Source organism: Oncorhynchus clarkii, chromosome 11, assembly GCF_045791955.1.
Source record: "Oncorhynchus clarkii lewisi isolate Uvic-CL-2024 chromosome 11, UVic_Ocla_1.0, whole genome shotgun sequence".
Lineage (NCBI taxonomy): Eukaryota > Metazoa > Chordata > Actinopteri > Salmoniformes > Salmonidae > Oncorhynchus > Oncorhynchus clarkii.
In genome coordinates, this window is record NC_092157.1 from 23,274,088 (window position 1) to 23,301,599 (window position 27,512).

Below are 27,512 nucleotides of genomic sequence, written 5' to 3' on the forward strand. Positions count from 1 at the left end.
TTGTGTCTTGACCAAATTTCAGCTGATGCGCCACTGAAGTGTAAGTCTTCGCCATCATCACCAATGAAAACTGCATACAAGATGGATCGCTCAGCCCTATCCTGTGATCACAGAGTAAGTGAACCAAAATTCTGTTGTGTTATCATACAACTGACAAATTGACACTTCAAGTGTCAATATCGCATTTGATGTAAAGCATAAATATCATTGAAAGAAAGCCACAGGAGCTCAAATCAGGTGATTGTCTCCCAGTTTCCTGAGGTGTATGGAGCCGGAGGAAGGCGTAAGAGCGCCTTGGCGCTGCGCTGGGAGGCTGGGGAGTTTGCCGAGTGAAGAACAGAGTACAACCCGCAGTCACTGGTGAAAATATTGTCGGTCCACTTTCAGCTGAGTTAGACTTAATGCAGTGCTGCAAACTCATGTTTGTTTCATGTTGCGACATTTAACCACACTTGCTGCTTCTGTAATGTTATCAATTCTCTGGTCCAAGTGCCAGGAAATAGTATTGTGTGTTCGCCCGCCAAGATGCCTGAATGTAAATTAATGTAATGTTTAGTCCACAGATGCTAACATTTTATGAAATTTTAATGTGAGCAAATCTGAAAACATATTTTGGTGTATTGTCTTGCTAAAGGAAAGAAGCTTATATTTATTGTACTTTCGTACTGTGTTTTCCAGAAATATTGGTGTGGGCATATAACATACTGTATGATACAATTCTATAACATGTAACTTGTATCAAAAAATATATTCAATCAGTTGCTGAAATCTGAGATATGTTGAACGGACATTATACACCATGTGAAATCATGTTTGATTGAAATACATTTTTAACATTCCCTTAAAAGCTGGAATCCTTAATGGTGAAACCGCCACATCCTTTTGCGATACTTTAAAAACAATAACGACGATGGGCAGCCAGTGGCGCCGTTTCCCTTATTACGGATTCCATGTTTAAAATAAAATACTATTTCCAGAATCAAAAAGGAAAAGAGTTAAAAAAAAACGTATAAAAAAATAAAAAAAACTTTTCTATATTGTGCATTTCCCTACAAATGTCAGATGTTTACAATTTTCAAAGGAGGAAAATGTTTCTGCTTTTAAATAATTATTGAGGCAGAGTATTAAACAAGCTCCATTTGAGAATTGCCATTTAACGCTGATAATAGAGTTCATGAAACAAAAAATAATTGACATTGTTTCATTAAGTATGTTTGTATGCTTACTTGTTACTGTTTTGCTTATACAGAAAAAATCACCAGTATTGCTTGCTAGCATTTGAAATTGTGTAAGGAAATTACCTAAAATAAGAGAGAGGCCACTTTATTACATTATTTTTCAGGTGATTTTCCTTGTATTCTTACTGCAAGTGTTCAATAGATTAGTGCAACAATAAATACCACGTATGAATACATTTGTTCAAAAGTCTTTATTTTAATGACGGGGGAATGACTTATAAAGAGTATCTTAAGATGATGTAACATATTTATTCAAATCAGCAGACAGATTTAGTTCTTAAATACAAATGTTGTTCATCCATGTAGCATTTTTTAAGGACACACGTTTTAATATGTTCAGTGGAATCTTAAAAAGGAAATGGCAGTAGTGTGTAAAAAAGAGCAACATGGCTTAATTAAGTAATACATCATCTATACTATTATTGTCTACAATGACCCCTAACAAGGAGTATGTGATTCCCAGTCACACATTTCTTATTGTGTTTAGGAGAACAGACAAAAATCCAACATTTCCCACGAGGAACACAGCCAAGACAATCTTTTTGAATCGAGATACCTGAAAGAAATTGGAGTAAAAATAAAATCAGTGTGGACAAACTTATTATAAAAGAACACTTCTCAAAAATATATCCAAAACATATATAGTTTATACATTTATTTCAAGCTTACCTTTCTCTGTCTCTCACTATCCGAGTGAGTACCCAGAATCTTATCTTCGTCCTCAGCAAGAGTCCTCCCTGTACAGAGGTTAGAGATTTACCACAAAGTTCCAGTATTCTGAATACATAGAGATATTTGGCTTTGTGTGACTACTACATCCCTGAAAATAACAATTTAATATATATTTAAACCTTATATACACACATTACTGTAAGAGAAATACGTAGTACTGTAATCAAGGAAGACATCTCAACAAGTGAAAAATGATTTTACATACTCAAGTCTGTCGTTATGAAGACTAGTGTTTTTTTTTGTTGACATTTAAACCTGCTTAGCATTCCTGCCCACGCACCAAACAATTTGTTTTCAATTCTCTTCTATGCTTAATGGAATCCGACTGTGTAATTGATTTGTTCCCTCCAAGCAAAACAACATTGATTATTGAACAGTCAAATAATTACATTGTTATAAGGTCTAATTCAGTGGTTCCAGAACCAGGGACATATTAAAAGTTAACAATTGTTGGAAAGAATAGGAAGTGGGAAAGGAAAGAACAGCATGGAGAAGGTTGTCATTGTCAATAATCATTCATTCTTAAAAAGATTTACCTGAATAAATCAAACGAAACCAACCTGTTACGATGACTACTTTACTGTGGAACTCAAGTAGCAGGTCTACCAGGACTCCCCAGACAATGCAGCCTGCCAGGACACCAGTGGACCAGGGGCCAGGGAGAAGCAAGGCCTGCTGCTGAATACCCAGGAAGATGGCCACAACTACAACAGGAGAGATACTGGGGTTATGATTGACAGGGTAGAGAAGGTTGTTGCAATCACTAGGTTTGGATACACCATTGCTGCAGTTGCAGTCAGTGTACTAAACATTGCTTTTATTGTTGGCATCATTATCCGTATATCAAGATAATAATCGTCTTCATCATCATGTCAACATTGTTAAGATTAAGATGAATCTCTAACCTGCAAGTACCCGTGCAATAGTGCCTGTTCCCAAATGCATCCAGTTGAATATGTACCTTCTGTGGAAAGACCGTAAAATACAGCACAGTTGATTCCTGGATCCTGCTACACAATATAGATAGCTAACATGTTTGACGGATCTCAGAAACGGATCACTGTAGGGGGATTTAGGTTGTACCGTGAGGAGTCTGTGGCGGGTCTGAGGAGGGCCATGATAGGCTGGATAAAAGATAGAGCCATGACAGTACAGCCCAGGTAAGGGTGGGAGCCGGCATGCTGATGGAGACAGCGCAGAGCAACAGTATTACAGTACAGAATTAGACACAGTAGAGGTGAACAACACTATAGGTATCTGAGCAAACACTAGAACAACACTACAGAAACCTCTGAACAACAGTGGAAGATAAGAGAGGAGAGGATCAACTCGATGGATACAGGGTGCAGAAGTCCCTGTAAATAACAGGAATTGAATTGGCACACAAGATACAGTCAACCTCAAAATAAAATAAATATCTTGGAATTTTTGGCGGTTATACTAAATTGGTCTTCCAGCTGACTCTGTAGCACTTGAAGGGAAGGGTGACCTCTAAATGGTCACTGGGGGGAATAGCACCAAAATGAAAATATATATTTTGGCAGGACGCAAAGTGGACAAACGCTTGAAAAAGCCTTCCTTAAAAAGATAAACAGGTGCAGATAATTTCAACCATCGATCAATGTCACTCCAACAAATTATTGTTCTCCCATACATGCTTACGCTGAAGTAATGCTAGTTATTCAGCTTTGTAAGTTAGTGATAATTGGTTACTTGGCTCAACTACAGCACTCAACATTCTCGCTCTTGTCCTTCTCTGTCCAGCAGGGCCAGAATGACTAAGGCAGACAGACAGCTTGGTGGAGGAGGCAGCATGAGAGAAAAGGGAGAACATGACACACAGCTGAGTGGTGATGATTCAGTTCTAAGACAGACATTCAAATAAATTTGATTCTAAGACACACACACGCACACACACACACACACCTCACAGGCACTCAAGCAGCTAAATTATAATGACACAATATATGGCCAGCCAGCCAGAAATACAGACAGACAGATGGAGTGACTGACTGTCAGATGTGTAGCATGTGGTGATGACCGAGGGAGGTATTTCCAGTCTTACCCTGCTCCAACCGCCTCGGTAGATGAAGGGTAGTGAGAATCCCACACAGGTAAGGAGCACGGTCAGGGTCATCAAGGCTCGGTGCACCTGTAGAGACATTCACAAAATCCTACATCATCATCACCATGGTGAAAATAGGGTTGAAATAACACTTGTTTTCAGGAGGAAATTCAGAAAGATGGTGGTTTGAGCATTATCCATCACTAACTCATCTCTGATAACAAGCCTTAAGAATTAACCAAATATATTAATCAAGACAAAACACTTTAAACAAATCGTCTTTACCTGAAACCATAGCCTGCGTCCAAATAGTCTCGTTTCTGGCCAGTCGTGTTTGAAGTAGCGTGCAATGATGACCCCTGTGGTCACTGTCGTCATCCAGGCCACAAGCATAAACACACCTGGGGATACAGAGGGATACACACTTAGTTCTCTGTGTTTGTATGAGCCAGACATATACTGAAACAAGTGTATGGAACTTAAGTGTTAAACGCGTGTTATATTAAGTAATGAAATGTGTCTTTGTTGCAACACTTCCTATTCAAACAAGGCAGGTCATAAAAGGCTTATCTTTCTGTAAACTACAGGCTTACCATGGAACTTAATGAGCAGGGGAGACCTGGAGCCAGCTAGATTCTCGGGGAGACCTGTGATGACTGTCTGATGAGTGGATATCAGAGGCTGCCGGTCATGTCTATAGATCACACCTTAAGATGGATGGATGGATGAAGATAATGTCTATGTCTGGGACCAACACTAGATCCAGCACTGCCAGTTAAGCACTGTGGTAAATAGATGTTGGAACTATTTACCAATGTTTTATTATTGGCACGTGATTCACACATATGACTACTGTACTAGATAATCACAGCTTAAACCAGAAATCTCACGTACAAAACAGCAGTGAGCTCGTTCAAAACACTTGGCACAGCCTAGCCCACACCTGAGTCAACAATGAGGGGTTGAGGTCAGGAATGTTTAATCTAGCCACAGTAGATGTCAAGTTCAGTACCAGCATCTACAATATATATCTGGCACAATAGGAATAATCAATAATATGTATGAGACTATAGTATAACACCAAAAGTTGGTAAACAAATAGGAAAAGCATTACATAAAGACACATGGTCATACCATCTTCAGCCCTCCCGTGGGCTATGAACAGGAAGTAGCTCTGGTCCAGGCTGAACCTGCTCTCAATCTGACGGGGGAGGAGTATGTCTCTACGGAAACGACACTGAATGACCCCATCTGCCAGCTGCCAAGCTGTGTCTGAAAGAACATTCTGGAGAGAACACAAAAGGTCATAGGTCAAAGATCAGTGAGGTAACTATAGAGGTCAATCTATGAAACAACCATCTAAAACAAACAAGCAACACACAAATAACACAAAAAAAAAACATTCACAGAACTATTATTTCATATTTTTATCAGAACTTTGCAAAACATAAATTGTGTATACCTCAGAGGCCAATTCAGGGTGAGCTCGGCCAGAGACATATGCAGCATTGATGTCCACACTGTCCCCATCTCTCACACACAGGTATACATCATCATTCCCCTACACATAAATACAAAACTCAAATGAGTTACAATTATATTGTATGGCTTCATAAAACAAATCTCACTGTGCACATGCCATATTGAAATACCACAGATAGTAGCCCGAGATTTGGCATATCATTTAAGTCCACACAAGCTCCAAGTGGTTATAGAATACTTCTTTGGTAGTCTTTCTGGGGTCATACCAACCATCCATTTGTCCAGCGACAAGGCGAAGGACAGGTATCCATCAGCTGGTCCACTGAGCTCAAACAGCACAGTCCGCTCCTCTGGAGTGAAGGAGAGGAAAAAGCACAGGGGGTCTCTGCCTGGGTCGCATCCCACAGGGTCACGCAGGCAGGACTTACTCCTACCACAACCCTCTGAGCTGAACTGAGGAAGAGAGGGAGAGGGTTAAATTCTCCATCACCACCACACCTAATCATCATCCACAGCCTGTCGGTCAGCGTAAACATTATGCTGATTCATCCTCAGTCTCTTCTCTCTATACTTAGAGACAATCCTGGTGGTGAGTGACTCACAGGTCTGGTCAGCGCAGACAGAGTTGTGGTCACAGCAGCAGTAGTGGTGGTGGGGGTGGGGTTTGGTGGTGGAACCCCAGTCGCCCCATTCAGAGACACCACCGGCCCTGGGATCTGCACCCAGTAGACTTTATACTTCTGCACCACTGTGGCCCTGAAACAACAATATAATGATATTATTAAGTCATTTAGCAGAAGATTGTTTTTATCCACAGCAACTTACATAGCTGTCAGCATTGATTCAGTACAGCATCAACAACACCTTAGCAATAGAATGGAAAAATATCACATTTAGCGATTGGCATAATGAGAATAAAGGAGATAATTACGCACATAAATTGGACACCGGATGGGGGGTTTTTTGGAGCCTCCCACACGGCCTGTATCTCTGTCTTCTTGGATTTGCTGGTGTGGCTTACTGCAGATCCCTTCAAAATGACAGGGTTGCTTATCATACAATAAACTTATCTTGCACAGTACTAACTCCATTGGAGGTGTGTGGCTGAGACAAGTAGCATCTTGTCTGTTTTACTAATGATATGGCTGGTGAAGGTTGTTGAAGACGGCATGATATTCAAACGCAACCGAATAGTAATTCCAGACAGCCAGAGCTTTACAATACTTAGCTTGTGTTTCCAGCAATCATGTAGTATATAATTGAGGTCGGGTAACATCATCTCTACCTGTGTGTGGCCACAATGTAGGAGCTGTGACTCAGAAGGGTTGAGGAGGCTGAATGACCCAACAGCGGGACCGTCCGGGTTCCCAGCATCCCTCGCTTCAATCAGGAAACCTTTGAAGGAGATGCTCCCAGATGTGGGAACAACCCGTAAGGTCACTGTTAATAGAAAGCAAAAAACTCAAGACATTTTCATTTTTCCATTGTCTCAACCCCCCGAGACACACAAATACACACACCCACAAAGAGGTAGGAGGAATGGGTAAGACACAGTGCAGCACCCCCGGGAGCAGTTTTGGGGTTAATTTACTTGCTCAACGGCACACTGGCAGGAGATGGTTTCTAGAATACAAAACTTTTTCAGTTAAATATGCTCTTTGAAATATTCCAGGGATTATGGATGAGAATTTGCTTTTTTGCTAACTCGGACACATTTACACCGATGTGAACACTAATGTTGATATTGAACAGCAATATCCCTATAAAAAAACAGAAACAAATATATAGTAGGCTACCTGTGATATGGTCACCAGGGCTGAATGTGGGTTTGTCCAGGGTGATGTTATAAGGGGCAGGTTTAGAGCTGGAGTCATGGCCATGCCGTGGTGTCATATCTCCGCACGACAGAGACACTTTTCCATTGGCGAAGCCAGAGGCCGTCTTTATTAAACACACAGCCACCACCACTAACAGGAGATGTGGAACCGGCATCTGGAAAGACAAGACAATACAGAGGTTATAATGAAGGTTATGAAGATGGAGTTTGTATGAGAGTTCAGGGTCATACAACATACTGTAACTGACTAATGGTATTTTAGGTCATGGGTAGACCTCTGCTTATTCTGGTTCTCAGCTAGCTTGCAATTTTAAAAACATTTTTTTTAATTATTTTTTTTCCAAAAGACAAAATGATTCTTAGGCTACTCAATAGCTTACACATAGGCCTACAGTATGGCGCCAGAGAGGATGAAAAACCATATTGAATTTATTTGAAGGCACTTCATAAAGAAAGAGTGGGAAGAGGAAAATGTTAGTTGACTTCCGATTTACAGTTGTGTGAGGATGTGGCCTATCGCCATCCTTGCACAGTGTGGGCATTCCATTAAGCCTAATTGGGCTAATGTCTCTCCTTATACTCCTGCTATTGCACCGATTTGATTGTCTACATGTTACTTAATCTAAGCCCAAATGTTACCTATTATGCTGGAGGATTACCCCAGTATTTATAACATCACAATAGCCATTGTGATTGGAGATATGCAAGGAGTCTTTCACCTTCACCTTACTTTGTTTGGTCCACGCTCACAGTCATATCAATAATTACTCTTAGACTAGCATTTGATTTAAGGTCAGCCAATTATGCCTTTTGCAGTCTTTAAAAGCCAAGGAATTTCTAACTGTATAAATTCAAATCGATAGCTCATTGTGAAAAAATGTTTGATGTGTCCAATAGAGAGCTATAGTAATGGCGTCTTTTTGCAGGCACTAGCTCTGCCATGGTTCGTTTTAGTTTTATGCACTGATGACATTTTTGGCCGATACCGATATTTTCCTTTCCAAAAAAAACCCAATACAGATATTTAACATTTTAATGGCCTTTTAAGCATTCTAGGACAGTTAAATAGTTACACACACACACACACACACACACGGACTCAGCAGTCTAAGGCACTGCATCTCAGTGCAAGAGGCGTCACTACAGTCCCTGGTTCGAATCCAGGCTGTATCACATCCGGCCGTGATCGGGAGTCCCATAGGACGGCGCAAAATTGGCCCAGCGTCGTCTGGGGTAGACCGGCATTGTAAATAGAAATTTGTTCTTAACGGACTTGCCTAGTTAAATAAAAATGTCACACACACACACACAGAGAACAAAAATACATTTTCTTGGCATTTACGTATATCCCCATTACCAGTAAAACATCATCAAAACCTATATTTCTTTCATTTACTTGCTGTGCTGTTTCATTGTTCATTTGTTCAGTCGTTTCATTCTCAACCAGGATTTCTCATTCTATGGAACCCCCTTTTGGGTCTTTGCGTGTCAAATAACATTTCACTTGTCAATTAAGCTTGTTGACCAATCAGGACCTGAATATGACTGCATGTCACATTTTAACTTAACGCGTTCATACTTTTAGGTAGTTATTACACTTCATATGTCATATTGATTCATCGATGCGTATGCTATGATGCTGGTAAAGTTGTCTCGCGCACCCACAGTGCTGGTCAATAAAAAAACCTTGCTAGCGCATGGATGCAAACAATGTTCTTCCCCAAAAACATAGCAAAACGACAATCTGTTTTAGTAGCTATAGTTTGCTAACTATATAGCTAGGTGTAATCATCTAAAATAACCAGAATTTACAAGACAGTTCTTATTTGATTAATGGTGGTCGGACCCATCTATGTGAAGCTAGCCACAATAAGGATTAGCCACAATAGTGGACTTTGCGGTTACCCTTCAAAATAAAAGTATGTCATCGACAGTAATGCAAATTAATACAAATAGTATAATTACGCCATAATTGAATAGATCATGCTAAACAAGGTCGGAATGTTGTTAGATAAAATCAACAAAAGACAATTTGTTAATTTGACAAAAATCAGTTGAAATCACACTGGATGTATTATACTTTAGAATTGCATTGGGGGCATACTTATTTCACTGTACAGCCTTACCTATGGATTGTGTATCAATGACATGGGGTATCAGTCTACTCAGTGACACCCATAGAACATTAGCGTTGTAGCTCTTATTGCGGGACTCTGAAACAACTGAATTGATCCACATTTTTTGTCAACCTGTGTATTGTCAACCTATGTGTACAGATGATGGTGCCGGAGGTTAGGGTTGCGGTCTTATTGGCTCTCAACCAATCCTGCTATTTTGTTCGTTTTTTCACGTTGTTCGTAACTTGTTTTGTTCATAATGTTGCTACTACCGTCTCTTATGACTGAAAAGAGCTTCTGGACATCAGAACTGGGATTATTCACCTCAAATTGGATGAGGAGTTATTCTTCAATGAGTCGGACACGAGGGATATACTGCAGACACCCGACCAGGCTCAAACCCCGTGATTCGCTGGAGAAGGAAACTGAGATTGAGGCAAAAGATTATGGTGCCTTGTGAGGATCAGGCGACGAGTGACTTAACCTGCCCTTGCCTTCCGTTCTGCTAGTGAACGTTCAATCGCTGGAAAATAAATATGGCGAACTGAAAGCATGTATATCCTTCAAAATGGGACATTAAAAAAACGGTAATATCTTGTGTTTCACCGAGTCGTGGCTGAACGACGACATTAGCATACAACTGGCAAATTATACACTCTATCAGCAAGACAGAGCAGCAGCCTCTGGTAAGACATGGGGCAGGGGCCTATGCATTTGTGTAAACAACTGCTGGTGCACGATATCTAAGGAAGTCTCAAGGTTTTGCTTGCCTGAGGTAGAGTATCTCATGATAAGCTGTAGACCACACTAACTACCTAGAGAGTTTCTGTATTTTTCGTAGCTGTCTACATTCCACCACAGAGCGAGATTGGAAGTAAAACCGCACTAAATGAGCTGTATTCCGCCATAAGCAAACAGGAAAACGCTCATCCAGAGGCGGCGCTCCTAGTGGGCGGTGACTTTAATGCAGGGAAACTTAAATCAGTTTAACCAAATTACTATCAGCATGTTAAATGTGCAACCTGAATGAAAATATTCTAGACCACCTTTACTCCACACACAGACGCGTACAAAGCTCTCCCTCGCCCTCCATTTGGCACATCTGACCATAACTCTATCCTCCCGATTCCTGCTTACAAGCAAAAATGTAAGCAGAAAGCACCAGTGACTCAGTCTATAAAAAAGTGGTCAGATGAAGCAGATGCTAAACTACAGGACTGTTTTTCTAGCACAGACTGAAATATGTTCTGGGATTCTTCCGATGGCATTGAGGAGTACACCATATCAGTCACTGGCTTTATCAATAAGTGCATCGAGGACGTCGTCCCCACAGTGACCGTACGTATAGGCCCCAACCAGAAGCCATGGATTACAAGCAAAATTCACACAAAGCGAAATGGTAGAGCTGCCGCTTTCAAGGAGCTTATAAGAAATCCCGCTATGCCCTCCGACGAACCATCAAAACAGGCAAAGCATCAACACAGGACTAAGATCGAATCCTACTACACAGGCTCCGATGCTCGTCAAATGTGTCAGGGCTGGCAAACTATTACAAACTACAAAAGGGAAGCACAGCCGAGAGCTGCCCAGTGACACAAGCCTACCAGACGAGCTAAATAACTTCTATGCTCGGTTTGAGGCAAGTTACACTGAAGCATGCATAAGAGCATCAGCTTTTCCGGATGACTATGTGAACACGCTCTCCGCAGCCAATATGAGTAAGACCTTTAAACAGGCCAACATTCACAAGGCCACTGGGCCTGACGGATTACCAGAACGTTTAATCCAAGCATACGCTGACCAACTGCCAAGTGTCTTCACTGACATTTTCAACCACTCCCTGTCGGAGTCTGTAATACCAACATGTTTCAAGCAGACCACCATAGTATTCTTGGGGACAGGGACTAAGGTAACCTGTGTAAATGACTACCGACTCGTAAACACTCACGTCTGTAGCCATGAAGTGCTTTGAAAGGCTGGTCATGGCTCACAACACCATTATCCCAGAAACCCTACTAGAACCACTCCAATTTGCATACTGCCCCAACAGATCCACAGATGATGCAATCTCCATTGCACTCCACACTGCCCTTTCCCACCTGAACAAAAGGAACACCTATGTGAGAATGCTATTCATTGACTACAGCGCAGCGTTCAATACCATATTGTCCTCAAAGCTCATCACTAAGCTTAGGACCCTGGGACTAAACTCCTCCCTCTGCAACTGGATCCTAGACTTCCTGACCTGCCAACCCCAGGTTGTAAGGGTAGGTAAAAACACATCCGCCACACTGATCCTCAACATGGGAGCCCCTCAGGGGTGCTTGCTCAGTCCCCTCCTGTACTCCCTGTTCACTCATGACTGCATGGCCAGGCTCAACTCCAACACCATCATTAAGTTTGCTGATGACAACAGTGGAATAAAGAGATGATTGTGGAATACAGGAAAAGGAGGACCGAGCACGCCCCCATTCTCATCGATGGGGATGTAGTGGAGCAGGTTGAGAGCTTCAAGTTCCTTGGCATCCACATCACCAACAAACTCTTCCCACTATCATCCAAGCACACCAAGACAGTCGTGAAGAGGGAACGACAAAACCTATTCCCCCTCAGGAGACTGAAAAGATTTGGCAATGGTCCTCAAAAAGGTTTTACAGCTGCACCATCGAGAGCATCCTGACGGGTTGCATCACTGCCTGGTATGACAAATCCTCGGCCTCTGACCGCAAGGCACCACAGAGGGTAGTACGTATTGAAGAAAATTCCCAAATCCAAATGAAAGTTGATACAGTCATACCCAAGATGACTCAAAGCTGTAATCACCACCAAAAGGTCCTTCTACAAAGTATTGACTCAGGGGTACGAATACTTATTTAAATGACATATTTCTGCATTTCATTTTCTATAAATGTCCAAAAAATTAGATACATTTCCCAACATTTCTAAAAACATGTTTTCACTTTATCATTATTGGGTATTTTGTGTAGATGGGTAAAACATTTTTTTTTAAATCATACATTTTGAATTCAAGCTGTAACAAAGTACAAAATAAAGCAAAATCAATTACGGGTCAACATCTAAATATTGCTCCCAGCGTTGATCAAAGCTCAGAATGCTCATTTTTTTGATCTGACTGAGTTCTAATCGTACCTGTCGCTTTGCAAGAGAGTGGAATCATGAACAGTGGTTTGTTCGTTATGTTCGCCTGCGTCCCCTGGATTTGCCTTTTTAACAGCACATTCACCACTCTTAAATGGCTAACTCCGCACTCTCGCGGAACAGGCCGAGGGAAACGCGGAACGAACTACCCAAGATCACAGTCGGCTCAATAGGCAAATAGTCTAGAAGCGACTATGTTTTGCAAGATGCCAGACAAAAGGCCATTTTAAAACCGTCCCACGACTCCTAATGTGTCTACAGACATCCCAAACAAACAAAAAATTACTCTCGGAGAATGACCAATATACTCAGTCTGTTAGGAAAGCTAAGGCTAGCTTTTTCAAACAGAAATGTGCATCCTGTACTACCCTCTGGAGAGCCTTACGGTTATGGGCGGAGCAGTTGTCATACCAGGAGGTGATACAGCCCGACTGGATGCTCTTGATTGTGCATCTGTAAAAGTTGGTTTTAGGTGACAAGCCAAATTTCTTCAGCCTCCTGAGGTTGAAGAGGCGTTGTTGCGCATTCTTCACCATGCTGTCTGAGTGGGTGGACCATTTCAGTTTGTCCGTGATGTTGTACGCCGAGGAACTTAAAACTTTCCATATTCTCCACTACTGCTGTTTCCTGAAGTCTACGATCATCTCATTTGTTTTTTTTGAATTTTTACCCCTTTGTCTCCCCAATTTCGTGGTATCCAATTGTTGTACTATCTTGTCTCATCGCTACAACTCCCTTACGGGCTCGGGAGAGACGAAGGTTGAATGTCATGCGTCCTCCGATACACAACACAACCAGCCGCACTGCTTCTTAACACAGCGCGCATCCAACCCGGAAGCCAGCCGTACCAATATGTCGGAGGCTACACCGTGCATCCGGCAACCCTGGCTAGCGCGCACTGCGCCCGGCCCGCCACAGGAGTCGCTGGTGCGCGATGAGACAAGGACATCCCTACCGACCAAGCCCTCCCTAACCCGGACGACGCTAGGCCAATTGTGCGTCGCCCCACGGACCTCCCGGTCGCGGCCGGTTACGACAGAGCCTGGGCGCGAACCCAGGGACTCTGATGGCCCTTAACCACTGCGCCACCCGGGAGGCCCTCCTTTGTTTTGTTGACGTTGAGTGTGAGGTTATTTTCCTGACACCACACTCCGAGGGCCCTCACATCCTCCCCGTAGGCTGTCTCGCCATTGTTGGTAATCAAGCCTACCACTGTAGTGTCGGCTGCAAACTCGATGATTGAGTTCCAGGTGTGCATGGCCACGCAGTTATGGGTGAACATCACATCTGCTAACCATGTGTATATGACCAATCAAATTTGCTTTGATTATTATTATTATTTTTTGATTCAACCTCTCTTTCGTGTCGTCTGAGATCTCCAAAGATTGGAAAGCTGCCACGGTCATCCCCCTCTCAAACAAACTGTTATAGACCTACAGTATATCCATCCTGCCCTGCCTTTCTAAAATCTTCGAAAGCCAAGTTAACAAAACAGATCACCGACCACTTCGAACCCTTCTCCATTATGCAATCTGGTTTCCGAGCTGGTCATGGGTGCACCTCAGCCACGCTCAAGGTCCTAAACGATATCATAACCGCCATCGATAAAAGACAGTACTGTGCAGCAGTCTTCATCGACCTGGCCAAGGCTTTCGATTCTGTCAATCACCGCATTCAAAAGCCTTCGCTTCTCAAATGACTGCTTCGCCAACTACTTCTCAGCTAGAGATCAGTGTGTCAAATCGGAGGGCCTGTTGTCCGGACCTCTGGCAGTCTCTATGGGGGTGCCACAGGGTTCAATTCTCGGGCTGGCTCTTTTCTCTGTGTATATCAATGATGTCGCTCTTGCTGCAGGTAATTCTCTGATCCACCTCTACGCAGACGACACCATTCTGTATACATCTGGCCCTTCTTTGGACACTGTGTTAACAAACCTCCAAACAAGCTTCAATGCCATTACAACACTCCTTCCGAGGCCTCCAACTGCTCTCAAATGCAAGTAAAACTAAATGCATGCTCTTCAACCGATTGCTGCCTGCACCCTCCCACCCGACTAGCATCACTACTCTGGACGGTTCTGACAACTACAAATACCTAGGTGTCTGGTTAGACAGTAAACTCTCCTTCCAGACTCACATTAAGCATCTCCAATCCAAAATTAAATCTAGAATCGACATCCTATTTCGCAACAAAACCTCCTTCACTCATGCTGCCAAACATACCCTCATAAAACTGACTATCCTACAGATCCTTGACTTCGGCAATGTCATTTACAAAATAGCCTCCAACACTCTACTCAGCAAATTGGATGTAGTCTATCACAGTGCCATCCGCTTTGTCACCAAAGCCCCATATACTACCCACCACTGCGACATGTATGCTCTCGATTGGCTGGCCCTCACTACATATTCGTCGCCAAACCCACTGGCTCCAGTTCGTCTATAAGTCTAGGCTAGGTAAAGCCCCGCCTTATCTCAGCTCACTGGTCGCCATAGCAACGCCCACCCATAGCATGCGCTCCAGCAGGTATATTTCACTGGTCATCCCCCAAAGCCAAACACTTCCTTTGGCCGCATTTCCTTCCAGTTCTCTGCTGCCAATGACTGGAACGAATGGCAAAAATCACTGAAGCCTTATATCTCCTTCTCTAACTTTAAGCATCAGCTGTCAGAGCAGACACAGCTAGTCTGTCAATAGCACACCCAACTACCTCATCCCCATATTGTTACTTATCCTCTTGCTCTTTTGCACCCCAGTATCTCTACTTGCACATCATCATCTGCACATCGACAACTCCAGTGTTAATGCTAAACTGTAATTATTTCACGTCCATGGCCTTACCTCCCTACTCTTCTACATTTGCACACACTGTACATAGATTTTTCTATTGTGTTATTGACTGTACATTTGTTTATGTGTAACTCTGTTTTTGTCGCACTGCTTTGCTTTATCTTGGCCAGATCGCAGTTGTAAATGAGAACTTGTTCTCAACTGGCCTACCTGGTTAAATAAACGGTGAAATAAATATTTTTATTTTTATTAAAGCAGAGAGAGACGAGACAGAGGAAGCAAGCACAGAGACAGAGGTTGGTACAGTGGTTCCCAAACTTGGGGTCTGCGCCCCATTTGTGGTCCCCTGAGAAATTCTGCACTAATCTCATCAAACATGTTAGGAACATAAAAAAGATATGTTTCAGTATGAACATCTTCCCTATAGGACTACATTAAAATGCAATCAAAAGAGTCCTAAAAATGTCATGTTTTTGTTTCGTCGCTGATGCTACATGTCAGTGTGAATCATTTATCATATTTCCCCTCTTTCAAGGGTATAACATTACAATTGTATAGATAGGCTTTGTGTTTTTTTGTAAATCGACAGAAGTGAATGAATCTAGAGCAGCCAATGTGATAATGGCTGGGGTGATTTTTTCTTGTGTTTGCTGTTCTCCAAATAGCATTGTAACGTGTCTTTTTTGTTGTTGTATAGCAATGCAGTAAATTAACTTCAAACAAATATTTTTTTAAGTTATTCCTTCCGGATTTCACTAAAACTCAAACCCTAGTTATGGCCCTCGCACCAAACCAGTGTCTACATATCTGAAAACAGAGCATTTCTATGAGAAGAAAGATCCTATAAAATGCTTCTCTGCGTCATCACAGGGTAAGATTAAGAGCAAAAAGTGTTTTCAAAACCTACATTGAGTTTCTAGAAAGAGGGTTCTGGCTTCGCATGATGTAGAACTTTTTTTATTTTTACACAAAACATAGAAAATGTGCCGTTTTCAAATATGTAGACATTTGTTTTGTGATGGAGATAACCAATAAGGTTGAAAAGTGATGGAATTGCCCTTTAAAAGGAAACATCTACAAAATAATTATCTTTTGATATTTTGTTAGTCTACTATTGAGACAGTTACAAAATGTTTTGCAATTCAGCAGTCAAGTTTTCAAGATATAGGACATTCAAGAAGCAAAGGGAAATTTACCTCATCAGTCTGTTACAGATAAAGAAAAACTGAGCTGGTTGTCACAGATAACAACAAGGAGTATTCTCATGACTTGCCCAAGAATGTTCTCTCGAGGAGCCTACTCTTACTCCTTAAGGTGACCATATACAGTGCCTTGCGAAAGTATTCGCCCCCCTTGAACTTTGCGACCTTTTGCCACATTTCAGGCTTCAAACATAAAGATATAAAACTGTATTTTTTGTGAAGAATCAACAACAAGTGGGACACAATCATGAAGTGGAACGACATTTATTGGATATTTCAAACTTTTTTAACAAATCAAAAACTGAAAAATTGGGCGTGCAAAATTATTCAGCCCCCTTAAGTTAATACTTTGTAGCGCCACCTTTTGCTGCGATTACAGCTGTAAGTCGCTTGGGGTATGTCTATCAGTTTTGCACATCGAGAGACTGAAATTTTTTCCCATTCCTCCTTGCAAAACAGCTCGAGCTCAGTGAGGTTGGATGAAGAGCATTTGTGAACAGCAGTTTTCAGTTCTTTCCACAGATTCTCGATTGGATTCAGGTCTGGACTTTGACTTGGCCATTCTAACACCTGGATATGTTTATTTTTGAACCATTCCATTGTAGATTTTGCTTTATGTTTTGGATCATTGTCTTGTTGGAAGACAAATCTCCGTCCCAGTCTCAGGTCTTTTGCAGACTCCATCAGGTTCTTCCAGAATGGTCCTGTATTTGGCTCCATCCATCTTCCCATCAATTTTAACCATCTTCCCTGTCCCTGCTGAAGAAAAGCAGGCCCAAACCATGATGCTACCACCACCATGTTTGACAGTGGGGATGGTGTGTTCAGCTGTGTTGCTTTTACGCCAAACATAACATTTTGCATTGTTGCCAAAAAGTTCAATTTTGGTTTCATCTGACCAGTGCACCTTCCACATATTTGGTGTGTCTCCCAGGTGGCTTGTGGCAAACTTTAAACGACACTTTTTATGGATATCTTTAAGAAATGGCTTTCTTCTTGCCACTCTTCCATAAAGGTCAGATTTGTGCAATATACGACTGATTGTTGTCCTATGGACAGAGTCTCCCACCTCAGCTGTAGATCTCTGCAGTTCATCCAGAGTGATCATGGGCCTCTTGGTTGCATCTCTGATCAGTCTTCTCCTTGTATGAGCTGAAAGTTGAGGGACGGCCAGGTCTTGGTAGATTTGCAGTGGTCTGATACTCCTTCCATTTCAATATTATCGCTTGCACAGTGCTCCTTGGGATGTTTAAAGCTTGGGAAATCTTTTTGTATCCAAATCCGGCTTTAAACTTCTTCACAACAGTATCTCGGACCTGCCTGGTGTGTTCCTTGTTCTTCATGATGCTCTCTGCGCTTTTAACGGACCTCTGAGACTATCACAGTGCAGGTGCATTTATACGGAGACTTGATTACACACAGCTGGATTGTATTTATCATCATTAGTCATTTAGGTCAACATTGGATCATTCAGAGATCCTCACTGAACTTCTGGAGAGAGTTTGCTGCACTGAAAGTAAAGGGGCTGAATAATTTTGCACGCCCAATTTTTCAGTTTTTGTTTGTTAAAAAAGTTTGAAATATCCAATAAATGTCGTTCCACTTCATGATTGTGTCCCACTTGTTGTTGATTCTTCACAAAAAAATACAGTTTTATATCTTTATGTTTGAAGCCTGAAATGTGGCAAAAGGTCGCAAAGTTCAAGGGGGCCGAATACTTTCGCAAGGCACTGTATGTTAGTTTCAGAGGTAGACTGGCTCTGGCACTCTGGGGGATTTGATGAATTGTTCAGCAGTCTTATGGCCTGGGGGTAGAAGCTGATAATGAGCCTTTTGGACCTAGACATGGCACTCCAGTACCGACTGCCGTGCGGTAGCAGAGAGAACAGTCTATGACTTGGGTGACTGGAGTCTGACAATAGTATAGTATAGTATAGTATAGTATACTATATACAGGTCCTGGATGGCAGGAACCTTGGCCCCAGTGAAGTCCTGGGTGCAACGCACTACCCTCTGTAGTGCCTTACGGATGGATGCCGAGCAGTTGCCATACCAGGCTGTGATGCAACCGGCCAGGATGCTCTCGATGGTGCAGCTGTAGAACTTTGAGGATCTGGTGACCCATGCCAAATCTTTTCAGTTTCCTTAGGGGGAAAAGCTGTTGTCATGCCCTCTTCACGACTGTCTTGGTGTGTTTGGACCGCAATAGTTTGTTGGTGATGTGGACACCAAGGAACTTGAATCTCTCGACCCGCTTCACTACAGCCCCATCGATGTTAATGGGAGCCTTTTCCTGTATTCCACGATCAGCTCCTTTGTCTTGCTCACATTGAGGGAGAGGTTGTTGTCCTGGCACCACACTGCCAGGTCTCTGACCTCCCTATAGGCTGTTGGAGTCATGCCTGGCCATGCAGTCGTCAGTGAACAGGGAGTACCGGAGGGGACTAAGCACGCACCCCTGAGGGGTCCCGTGGTGAGGATCAGCAGAGCAGATGTATTGATGCCTACCCTTACCACCTGGGGGCAGTCCGTCAGGAGGTCCAGGATCCAGTTGCAGAGGGAGGTGTTTAGTCCCAGGGTCCTTAGCTTAGTGCTGAGCTTTGTGGGCACTATTCGTGTTCCTTTTGTCCAGGTGGGAAAGGGCAGTGTAGAGTGTGATTGAGATTACGTAATCTGTGGATCATTTGGGGCAGTAAGCGAATTAGTGTGGGTCTACTATCACTACAAAGTGTATCACTACAGAAATACAGGCGTCCTTCCTAACGCAGTTGCCCGGGAGAAGAAGGAAACCGCTCAGGGATTTCACCATGAGGCCAATGGTGACTTTAAAACAGTTACAGAGTTTAATGGCTGTGGTAGGAGAAAACTGAGGATGGATCAATAACATTGTAGTTACTCCACAATACTAAATGAATAGACGAGTGAAAAGGAGGAAGCCTGTACATAATACAAATATTCCAAAACAAGCATCCTGTTTGCAACAAGGCACTAAAAAACTACTGCAAAAAATGTTGCAAACAATTTACTTTTTTTATTTTCTTGAATAAAAAGTGTTATGTTTGGGGCAAATCCAATACAACACATTACTGAGAACAACTCTCCATATTATCAAGCATAGTGGTGGCTGCATCCTGTTATGGGTATGCTTGTAATCGTTAAGGACTGCAGAGGCAAAATCCCAAAGAAAAAGCTGGTTCAGTCTGCTTTCCACAAGACACTATGAGATGAATTCACCTTCAGCAGGACAATAACATAAAAACACAAGGCCAAATCTGAACTGGAGTTTCTTACCAAGAAGACAGCGAATGTGGACAAGTTATAGTTTTGAAATAAATCTGAGTGAAAATCTATGGCAAGACCTGAAAATGGTTGTCTTGCAATGACCAGCAACCAATTTGACAGAGTTTGTAGAATTTTTAAAAGAATGATGGGCAAATGGTGCACAAGCCAGGTGTGGAAAGCTCTTATTAAGACACTTACTCTGAAAAACTCAGCTGTAATCGCTGCCAAAGGTGATTCTGACATGAATTGATTTCCCTTACTACTTATGCAATCAAGATAAATAAAACGCTAGTCATATATATACACACATACATAAAAATAAAAATAAATTAATTAAACAAATGTTATAATTTTATTCCACTTTTACATGAGTATGTTGTGTAGTTCATTGACCAAAAAATACAATTAAATCAATATTAAACCCACTTTGTAAAACAACAAAATGTGGAAAAGTAATGGGGTGTGAATACTTTCTGAAGGCACTGTAGCTAATTAGCACAGGTGTTCGCGTGTCTTCCGGTTGTTTGTCTTTCGTAAACGCGCGCTGTAACGTGGAGATATGGCCATGTGGGAACACTAACCCTAAATAAGGTGTGTAGTAATTTAACCTTTTTTTAATGTATTATTATTTTTCGATGATATGAAAGATACGTTCCCAAAACCGGAACGCAAGCGATCCGTTTTATTGTTCAGAACAAGCATCGGAGCTCTTAACAAAACTTCCTGCGCAAGATATTATATTGTGCGTTAAAGGTAGTTAGCGTCTAGCTTACCATTTAACTTTTTATTATTATTTTAAGACAAAACCCCCCAAAATACTGCTCACACTCACAACAGTAATATCGTATGGTGTTTTCTTAAGACGGTGGGAAGAGAAATGTTAATCGACTTCCCATTTACAGTTAGTTGGTTCTATCAGTCTGCTGTAGATAAAGAATAACTGAACTATGGTTGTTACAAAAACGAGTAGTCTCATGACCAACTGTAGTGGCTGCTTGAAACACGAGTTTACTGTTTTTATAGTTATAGCCTACAGGTCCCAGTAGGGTACATGTAACAATTTATTCAAACATATAAATTGTTAGACAAATACATAATGCGTAGAGCAGTAGCCTACAATATGTAGGAAAGGGACCAATTTTGCCTTAGTTATTGAACCTTCTTTTTACATGTATACATTTAACTCACTGCCAATAATAGGCCTAATTCTAACAAAGTTACATTTGGAATTGAATATTTCTTCAGAAAATCTCATTCTTTAACATAATTGTTAATCAGTGAATCCATTGTATTCTAAATATGCTGTCATTGACAGCCCAAACAATATTGGCAAATAAGACAAACAATGATTCCTTTGGGTAAAATCTGAATGTGGAGGATGGGTCATAATAACCTACTGTGCTTACCTGCACACACACCACTGTCAAAACAAATATTTTCTTCTTGAGTGTGTTCTGTAAACTAAAGAAACCAAAACAATTCGCAATGCTCTCTTATATACGATTTCGTGTGAAGAACGGTAGGCTATATTACCTATTGCAGGACAGTAAGAATGTTTATCTATTTCACTCTTTAAAATAAAAAATGTAATTGAGCATACCTTACCTTGTCTCACTCAACTCTTGAAACCAAATTCAAGTCCGTCGGCAAATAGCCAACGAAAAGGGGGGCTGTCCTTACTCAGTGAGTGTTGATTGGTTGAGGAGATGTAAAGGCAAAGAGTATCTATTATATTGACAAGAGAGCCGAGTGACCGCTTGTGATCAATGAATGACGGCAGGCGAGATCAGGTAGGACCATTCAAGCCAATGAGAGGGCAGATAACCATATGAACAACAGGCACAACCTAAGTAAGACTGTGTCTCTTACCAGTTCATTCTGGTTTTGTATTCTGATCATGAAGTATAGTAGTCTGTCTGGCTAACTTGTGCTCGCACGTCAGCTTCGCTGAGCAGTGCAGAGCTGTTGGGAAGGAAGTTGTTAAGGAAGTGAGTTTGTGTTCATACAGGACCCCCCGCCCTCATCTACCGTCAACCAATCATGTCAATATGGCATTGTTACAACATTTGAGAGACGCATAGCGATGAAGTAAAGAGCTCAATTTGGCCTGGCGTGCCTCGATGCTCCGCGATGTCATGTGAAGTTTTTTAATGTGTAATTAAATAATTAATAAATAAAAAATAATTTAACATTTTTATTATTTTTATTTTTAATTTTTATTACCAATGTAGAAAAATCTGTATACATACAATAAGTACATAAATAGACAATGATAACATATGATAGGAGGTACAACAAATTACAGATTATACAAAGACCTTAAAAGAAACACACATATTGATTGTTTTAACAACTTTCGTATTAGATGAATATACACTGCTCAAAAAAATAAAAGGAACACTTAAACAACACAATGTAACTCCAAGTCAATCACACTTCTGTGAAATCAAACTGTCCACTTAGGAAGCAACACTGATTGACAATAAATGTCACATGCTGTTGAGCAAATGGTACAGGTGGAAATTATAGACAATTAGCGAGACACCCCCAAAAAGGAGTGGTTCTGCAGGTGATAACCACAGACCACTTCTCAGTTCCTATGCTTCCTGGCTGATGTTTTGATCACTTTTGAATGGTGGCGGTGCTTTCACTGTAGTGGTAGCATGAGACAGAGTCTACAACCCACACAAGTGGCTCAGGTAGTGCAGCTCATCCAGGATGGAACATCAATGTGAGCTGTGGCAAGAAGGTTTGCCGTCAGCGTAGTGTCCAGAGCATGGAGGCGCTACCGGGAGACAGGCCAGTACATCAGGAGACATGGAGGAGGCTGTAGGAGGGCAACAACCCAGCAGCAGGACCGCTACCTCCGCCTTTGTGCAAGGAGGAGCAGGAGGAGCACTGCCAGAGCCCTGCAAAATGACCTCCAGCAGGCCACAAATGTGCATGTGTATGCTCAAACGGTCAGAAACGGACTTCATGAGGGTGGTAAGAGGGCCCAACGTCCACAGGTGGGGGTTGTGCTTACAGCCCAACACCGTGCAGGACGTTTGGAATTTGTCAGAGAACACCAATATTGGCAAATTCGCCCTGTGCTCTTCACAGATGAAAGGAGGTTCCCACTGAGCACATGTGACAGAGTCTGGAGACGCTGTGGAGAACGTTCTGCTGCCTGCAACATCCTCCAGCATGACCGGTTTGGCGGTGGGTCAGTCATGGTGGGGGGCCACACAGCCCTCCATGTGCTCGCCAGAGGTAGCCTGACTGCCATTAGCTACCGAGATGAGATCCTCAGACCCCTTGTGAGACCATATACTGGTGCGGTTGGCCCTGGGTTCCTCCTAATGCAAGACAATGTTAGACCTCATGTGGCTGGAGTGTGTCAGCAGTTCCTGCAAGAGGAAGGCATTGATGCTATGGACTGGTCCGCCCGTTCCCCAGACCTGAATCCAATTGAGCACATCTGGGACATCATGTCTCGCTCCATGTCTCGCTCCATCCACAACAGACTGTCCAGGAGTTGGCGGATGCTTTAGTCCAGGTCTGGGAGGAGATCCCTCAGGAGACCATCCGCCACCTCATCAGGAGCATGCCCAGGCGTTGTAGGGAGGTCATACAGGCACGTGGAGGCCACACACACTACTGAGCGTCATTTTGACTTGTTAAGGACATTACATCAAAGTTGGATCAGCCTGTAGTGTGATTTTCCACTTTAATTTTGAGTGTGACTCCAAATCCAGGCCTCCATGGGTTGATACATTTGATTTCCATTGATAACTTTTGTGTGATTTTGTTGTCAGCACATTCAACTATGTAAAGAAAAAAGTATTTAATAAGAATATTTCATTCATTCAGATCTAGGATGTGTTATTTTAGTGTTCCCTTTATTTTTTTGAGCAGTGTAGAATGGTTTTAATGTACTGCTCGAATTCCTTATAAAAACATGGAAGAGTTTTTTTATTTTTATTAGGGAATTTACATTTATGAATATGACATTTTTCCATTAGCACAATTCGATTTATGAGGTAAAATTGTTTTTCTTTATTATGGTTAAGGAAACTGAGCAGCACATTCTCCCATTACAAACAAAAGTCATCAAGAATATTAACAATTATAAAACTGTGAATATCTTTCCATAATTGTTTTACATGTAGACAATGCCAAAATAAATGTGAAACTGTTTCTGGATGCTCAACACAAAAAGTACAATCAATGTATTTTTTGAGTTTCTTCAGGTAATGATTCGCAGGGTAATACTTATGGATCATTCTGAAAGAGACCCCTTTGACCTGGTTAACAAGCAAGTATTTGTGTCTTAATAACCAGACTTTTTTTCCAACAGATATTAGTGACCAATGTATTCCAGTAACTTGTGACATAAGGAATGGATACAATGTCCCTTTGAAATAAAGCACGTATAGATCTGTTGTTCTGAGGGAGCAAGGAGAAACATATTTTCCCTATTGGAGAGTCAACTGGATTAAGCGAGGGTAGGTCAAGAAGGTGAGGTCTGGCTACACCTCTAAATAACATGAGCGTTTCAGATGGAATAGCATCAAAGACTATGGTGAACTCTCTAGGTGTTACAGGGATATTGTAACGAGATCAAAATGTATCATAATTCAGTAACAATCCTTCTGCATTAAAAAGTTGATTTACCAGCAGGATATGATTATATAACCAGTTCTTAAAAAACGAAGACTTGTTTCTATACAAAATGTCCTTATTGTTCCAAATGAAATACCTATGCGGGGAAAAAGTATGTTTATATATTAACGACCACGCTATGAATACTTGTCTATGAAAAGCAGATAATTTTGCAGGAATCTTATCAATGTTATAGTTACAAAGTAACATAAAATTGAGGCCACCAAAACGGGAGAAGATAAAATGAGGGATGAAATTCCAAATTGAAGTTGGATTCTTTAAAAAATGTATAGCCCAATTTATCTTAAAAGTATTATTCAAAGTAGCAAAATCTAAAAAATTGAGACCACCATATTCATATGAGTTCATAACGACAGATTTCCTAATATAATGTGTACCATTTATCCAGATGAAGTTGAAAAGCACCTGGTCAACCGCTTTACCTATTTTGTTGTCAAGATATAGGGACTGGCTGCATAAGTAAGTCTGGAGATACCTTCAGCTTTAAAAAAGCAATACTCAACCTTTCAAGGACAACATTTCATATGAAGTATAAATTGTCTCTTAGCCTAGGCAGACGATAATGCCGATCAAGCATACTATCTTCAGAGAGGAAGTGAAAGAGAGAAGCCGAACTCTGCGGAAAATCTGTCGCCCTCCAGATGGTGGTGTTTTTTCGTTGTTTCGCTCACCAAACAAGGCGTTTTTGTATGGAGGTCAAAGAGTTTTGAATTTGGACAACAACCAAAAAATAATGGCTTGTTTGCTTTGTGAGTTTATTTGATCGAATATACGTTTTTTAATGATTAAGTAATCTTGACTATACTGAGAGATAAAAATACTTGAGACATGGGACAAACACCAAATTGAGACTCCGCATGCAGAATTCTGCAAAAATATCCTCCGTGTACAATGTAAAACACCAAATAATGCATGCAGAGCAGAATTAGGACTGTACCCGCTAACTATCAAAATCCAGAAAAGAACCGTTAAATTCTACAACCACCTAAAAGGATGCAATTCCCAAACCTTCCATAACCAAGCCATCACCTACAGAGAAATAAACCTGGAGAAGAGCCCCCTAAGCAAGCTGGTCCTGGGGCTCTGTTCACAAACACAAACAGACCCCACAGAGCCCCAGGAAAGCAACACACTTAGACCCAACCAAATCATGGGGGGAAAAAAAGGTAATTACTTGACACATTGTAAAGAATTTACCAAAAAACTGTGCAAACTAGAATGCTATTTGGCCAAAACAGAGAGTACACTGCGGCAGAATACCTGACCACTGTGACTGACTCAAAATTAAGGAAATCTTTACAATGTACAGACTCGGGGAGCATAGCCTTGCAATTGAGAAAGGCCGCCGAAGGCAGACCTGGCTCTCAAGAGAAGACAGACCATGTGCACACTGCCCACAAAATGAGGTGGAAACTGAGCTGCACTTCCTAACCCCCTGCCAAATGTATGACCATATTAGAGACACATATTTCCTTCAGATTACACAGACCTACAAAAAATGTGAAAACAAATCCAATTTTGATAAACTTCCATATCTATTGGGTGAAATACCACAGTGTGCAATCACAGCAGCAAGATTTGTGACCTGTTGCCGCAAGAAAAGGGCAACCAGTGAAAAACAAACACCATTGTAAATACAACCTGTTTATTTTTTCCCCCTTTTGTACTTTAACTATTTGCACTTCATTACGACACTGTATATATACATAATATGACATTTGAAATGTTTTTATTATTTTGTAAGTGTAATGTTTACTGTACATTTATCATTTATTTCACTTTTGTTTATTATCTTTTTCACTTGCTTTTGCAATGTAAAATGGTTTCCCATGCCAATAAAGCCCTTAAATTGAATTGATATCTCAAGATGGCAATGCATATTCATGTCATGAGGCTCGTAGCATAGCATCTCTCTATTGAATACAGGTGGTTGACGTCAACAATCCTCATTGATTATTTTAAAATGTATTACAATAATGATATGTTTCCACCAATCCAAAGAAAGGATGAGCGGGAGCTACAGCCCGCCGCCACTTTGTGGACAACGACTCACATTTTTAGGGCGGAGAGATATGTATCTTGTCAGTATATCCACAATATTTGCTATGGTCTATGCTTGGTGTGCATTCCCGGTAATACACTTGTATCCCTCATGGACCTGCTTGTACATAAAGCATCCTGCATTCAGGCGACAAAGGCATACTTTAAATCCACAAGCTTTAATGGTGAGAAGGCAGAAAAAACGGGAGAAATATGCGTAGGGTGAATTCGGAAAGAGTGGGACTTCATATAAACTGGGACAGCTTAATTTTTTTTCTTGGTCTGAGGTAGAGGTTGACAGATTAATCGGAATAGCCGAGTAATTAGGGCCGATTTCAAGTTTTCATAATAATCGGAAATCTGTATTTTTGGGCACCGATTTAAAAAAAATATATTACTATAATTTTTTTTACCTTTATTTAACTAGGCAAGTCAGTTAAGAACACATTATTATTTTCAATGACGGCCTAGGAACGGTGGGTTAACTGCCTTGTTCAGGGGCAGAATGACAGATTTTCACCTTGTCAGCTCATGGGATCCAATCTTGCAACCTAACAATTAACTAGTGTAACGCAATAACGACCTGCCTCTCTCTCGCTGCACTCCACAAGGAGACTGCCTGTTACGCGAATGCAGTAAGCCAAGGTAAGTTGCTAGCTAGTATTAAACTTATCTTATAAAAAACAATCAATCATAATCCCTAGTTAACTACACATGGTTGATCTTATTACTAGATATTATCTAGCGTGTCCTGCGTTGCATATAATCTGACTGAGCATACAAGTATCTAAGTGTCTGACTGAGCAGTGGTAGGCAGAAGCAGGCGTGTAAACATTCATTCAAACAGCACTTTCGTGCGTTTTGCCAGCAGCTCTTCGTTGTGCTTCAAGCATTGCGTTGTTT

The 27,512-nt window shown here is 41.5% G+C and overlaps 2 protein-coding genes across 8 annotated transcripts in view; one reads left to right on the forward strand and one right to left on the reverse strand.

The window, feature by feature from the left end:
* Nucleotides 1–1,392, forward strand: part of LOC139420378 (palmdelphin b) — a 36,244-nt gene extending 34,852 nt beyond the window's left edge. For both annotated transcript variants that reach the window (XM_071170416.1, XM_071170417.1), the window contains 2 exons: nt 23–114; nt 253–1,392. In XM_071170416.1, the coding sequence (XP_071026517.1) occupies nt 23–114; nt 253–333 (173 nt within the window). In that variant the 3' untranslated portion in view covers nt 334–1,392. The remainder of the gene's footprint in view (nt 1–22; nt 115–252) is intronic.
* Nucleotides 1,393–1,410: 18 nt separating this feature from the next.
* Nucleotides 1,411–27,512, reverse strand: part of LOC139420383 (ferric-chelate reductase 1b) — a 61,230-nt gene continuing 35,128 nt past the window's right edge. For 3 of the 6 annotated variants that reach the window (XM_071170429.1, XM_071170430.1, XM_071170424.1), the window contains 15 exons: nt 7,314–7,509; nt 6,803–6,957; nt 6,453–6,547; nt 6,120–6,273; nt 5,788–5,970; nt 5,498–5,596; nt 5,170–5,320; nt 4,629–4,742; nt 4,321–4,436; nt 4,036–4,122; nt 3,054–3,151; nt 2,876–2,934; nt 2,531–2,674; nt 1,908–1,975; nt 1,411–1,794 (listed from right to left, as the gene is read on the reverse strand). In XM_071170429.1, coding sequence (XP_071026530.1) covers nt 1,702–1,794; nt 1,908–1,975; nt 2,531–2,674; nt 2,876–2,934; nt 3,054–3,151; nt 4,036–4,122; nt 4,321–4,436; nt 4,629–4,742; nt 5,170–5,320; nt 5,498–5,596; nt 5,788–5,970; nt 6,120–6,273; nt 6,453–6,547; nt 6,803–6,957; nt 7,314–7,509 — 1,812 coding nt within the window. In that variant the 3' untranslated portion in view covers nt 1,411–1,701. The other 3 variants (XM_071170426.1, XM_071170425.1, XM_071170427.1) reach the window with 3 other exon arrangements.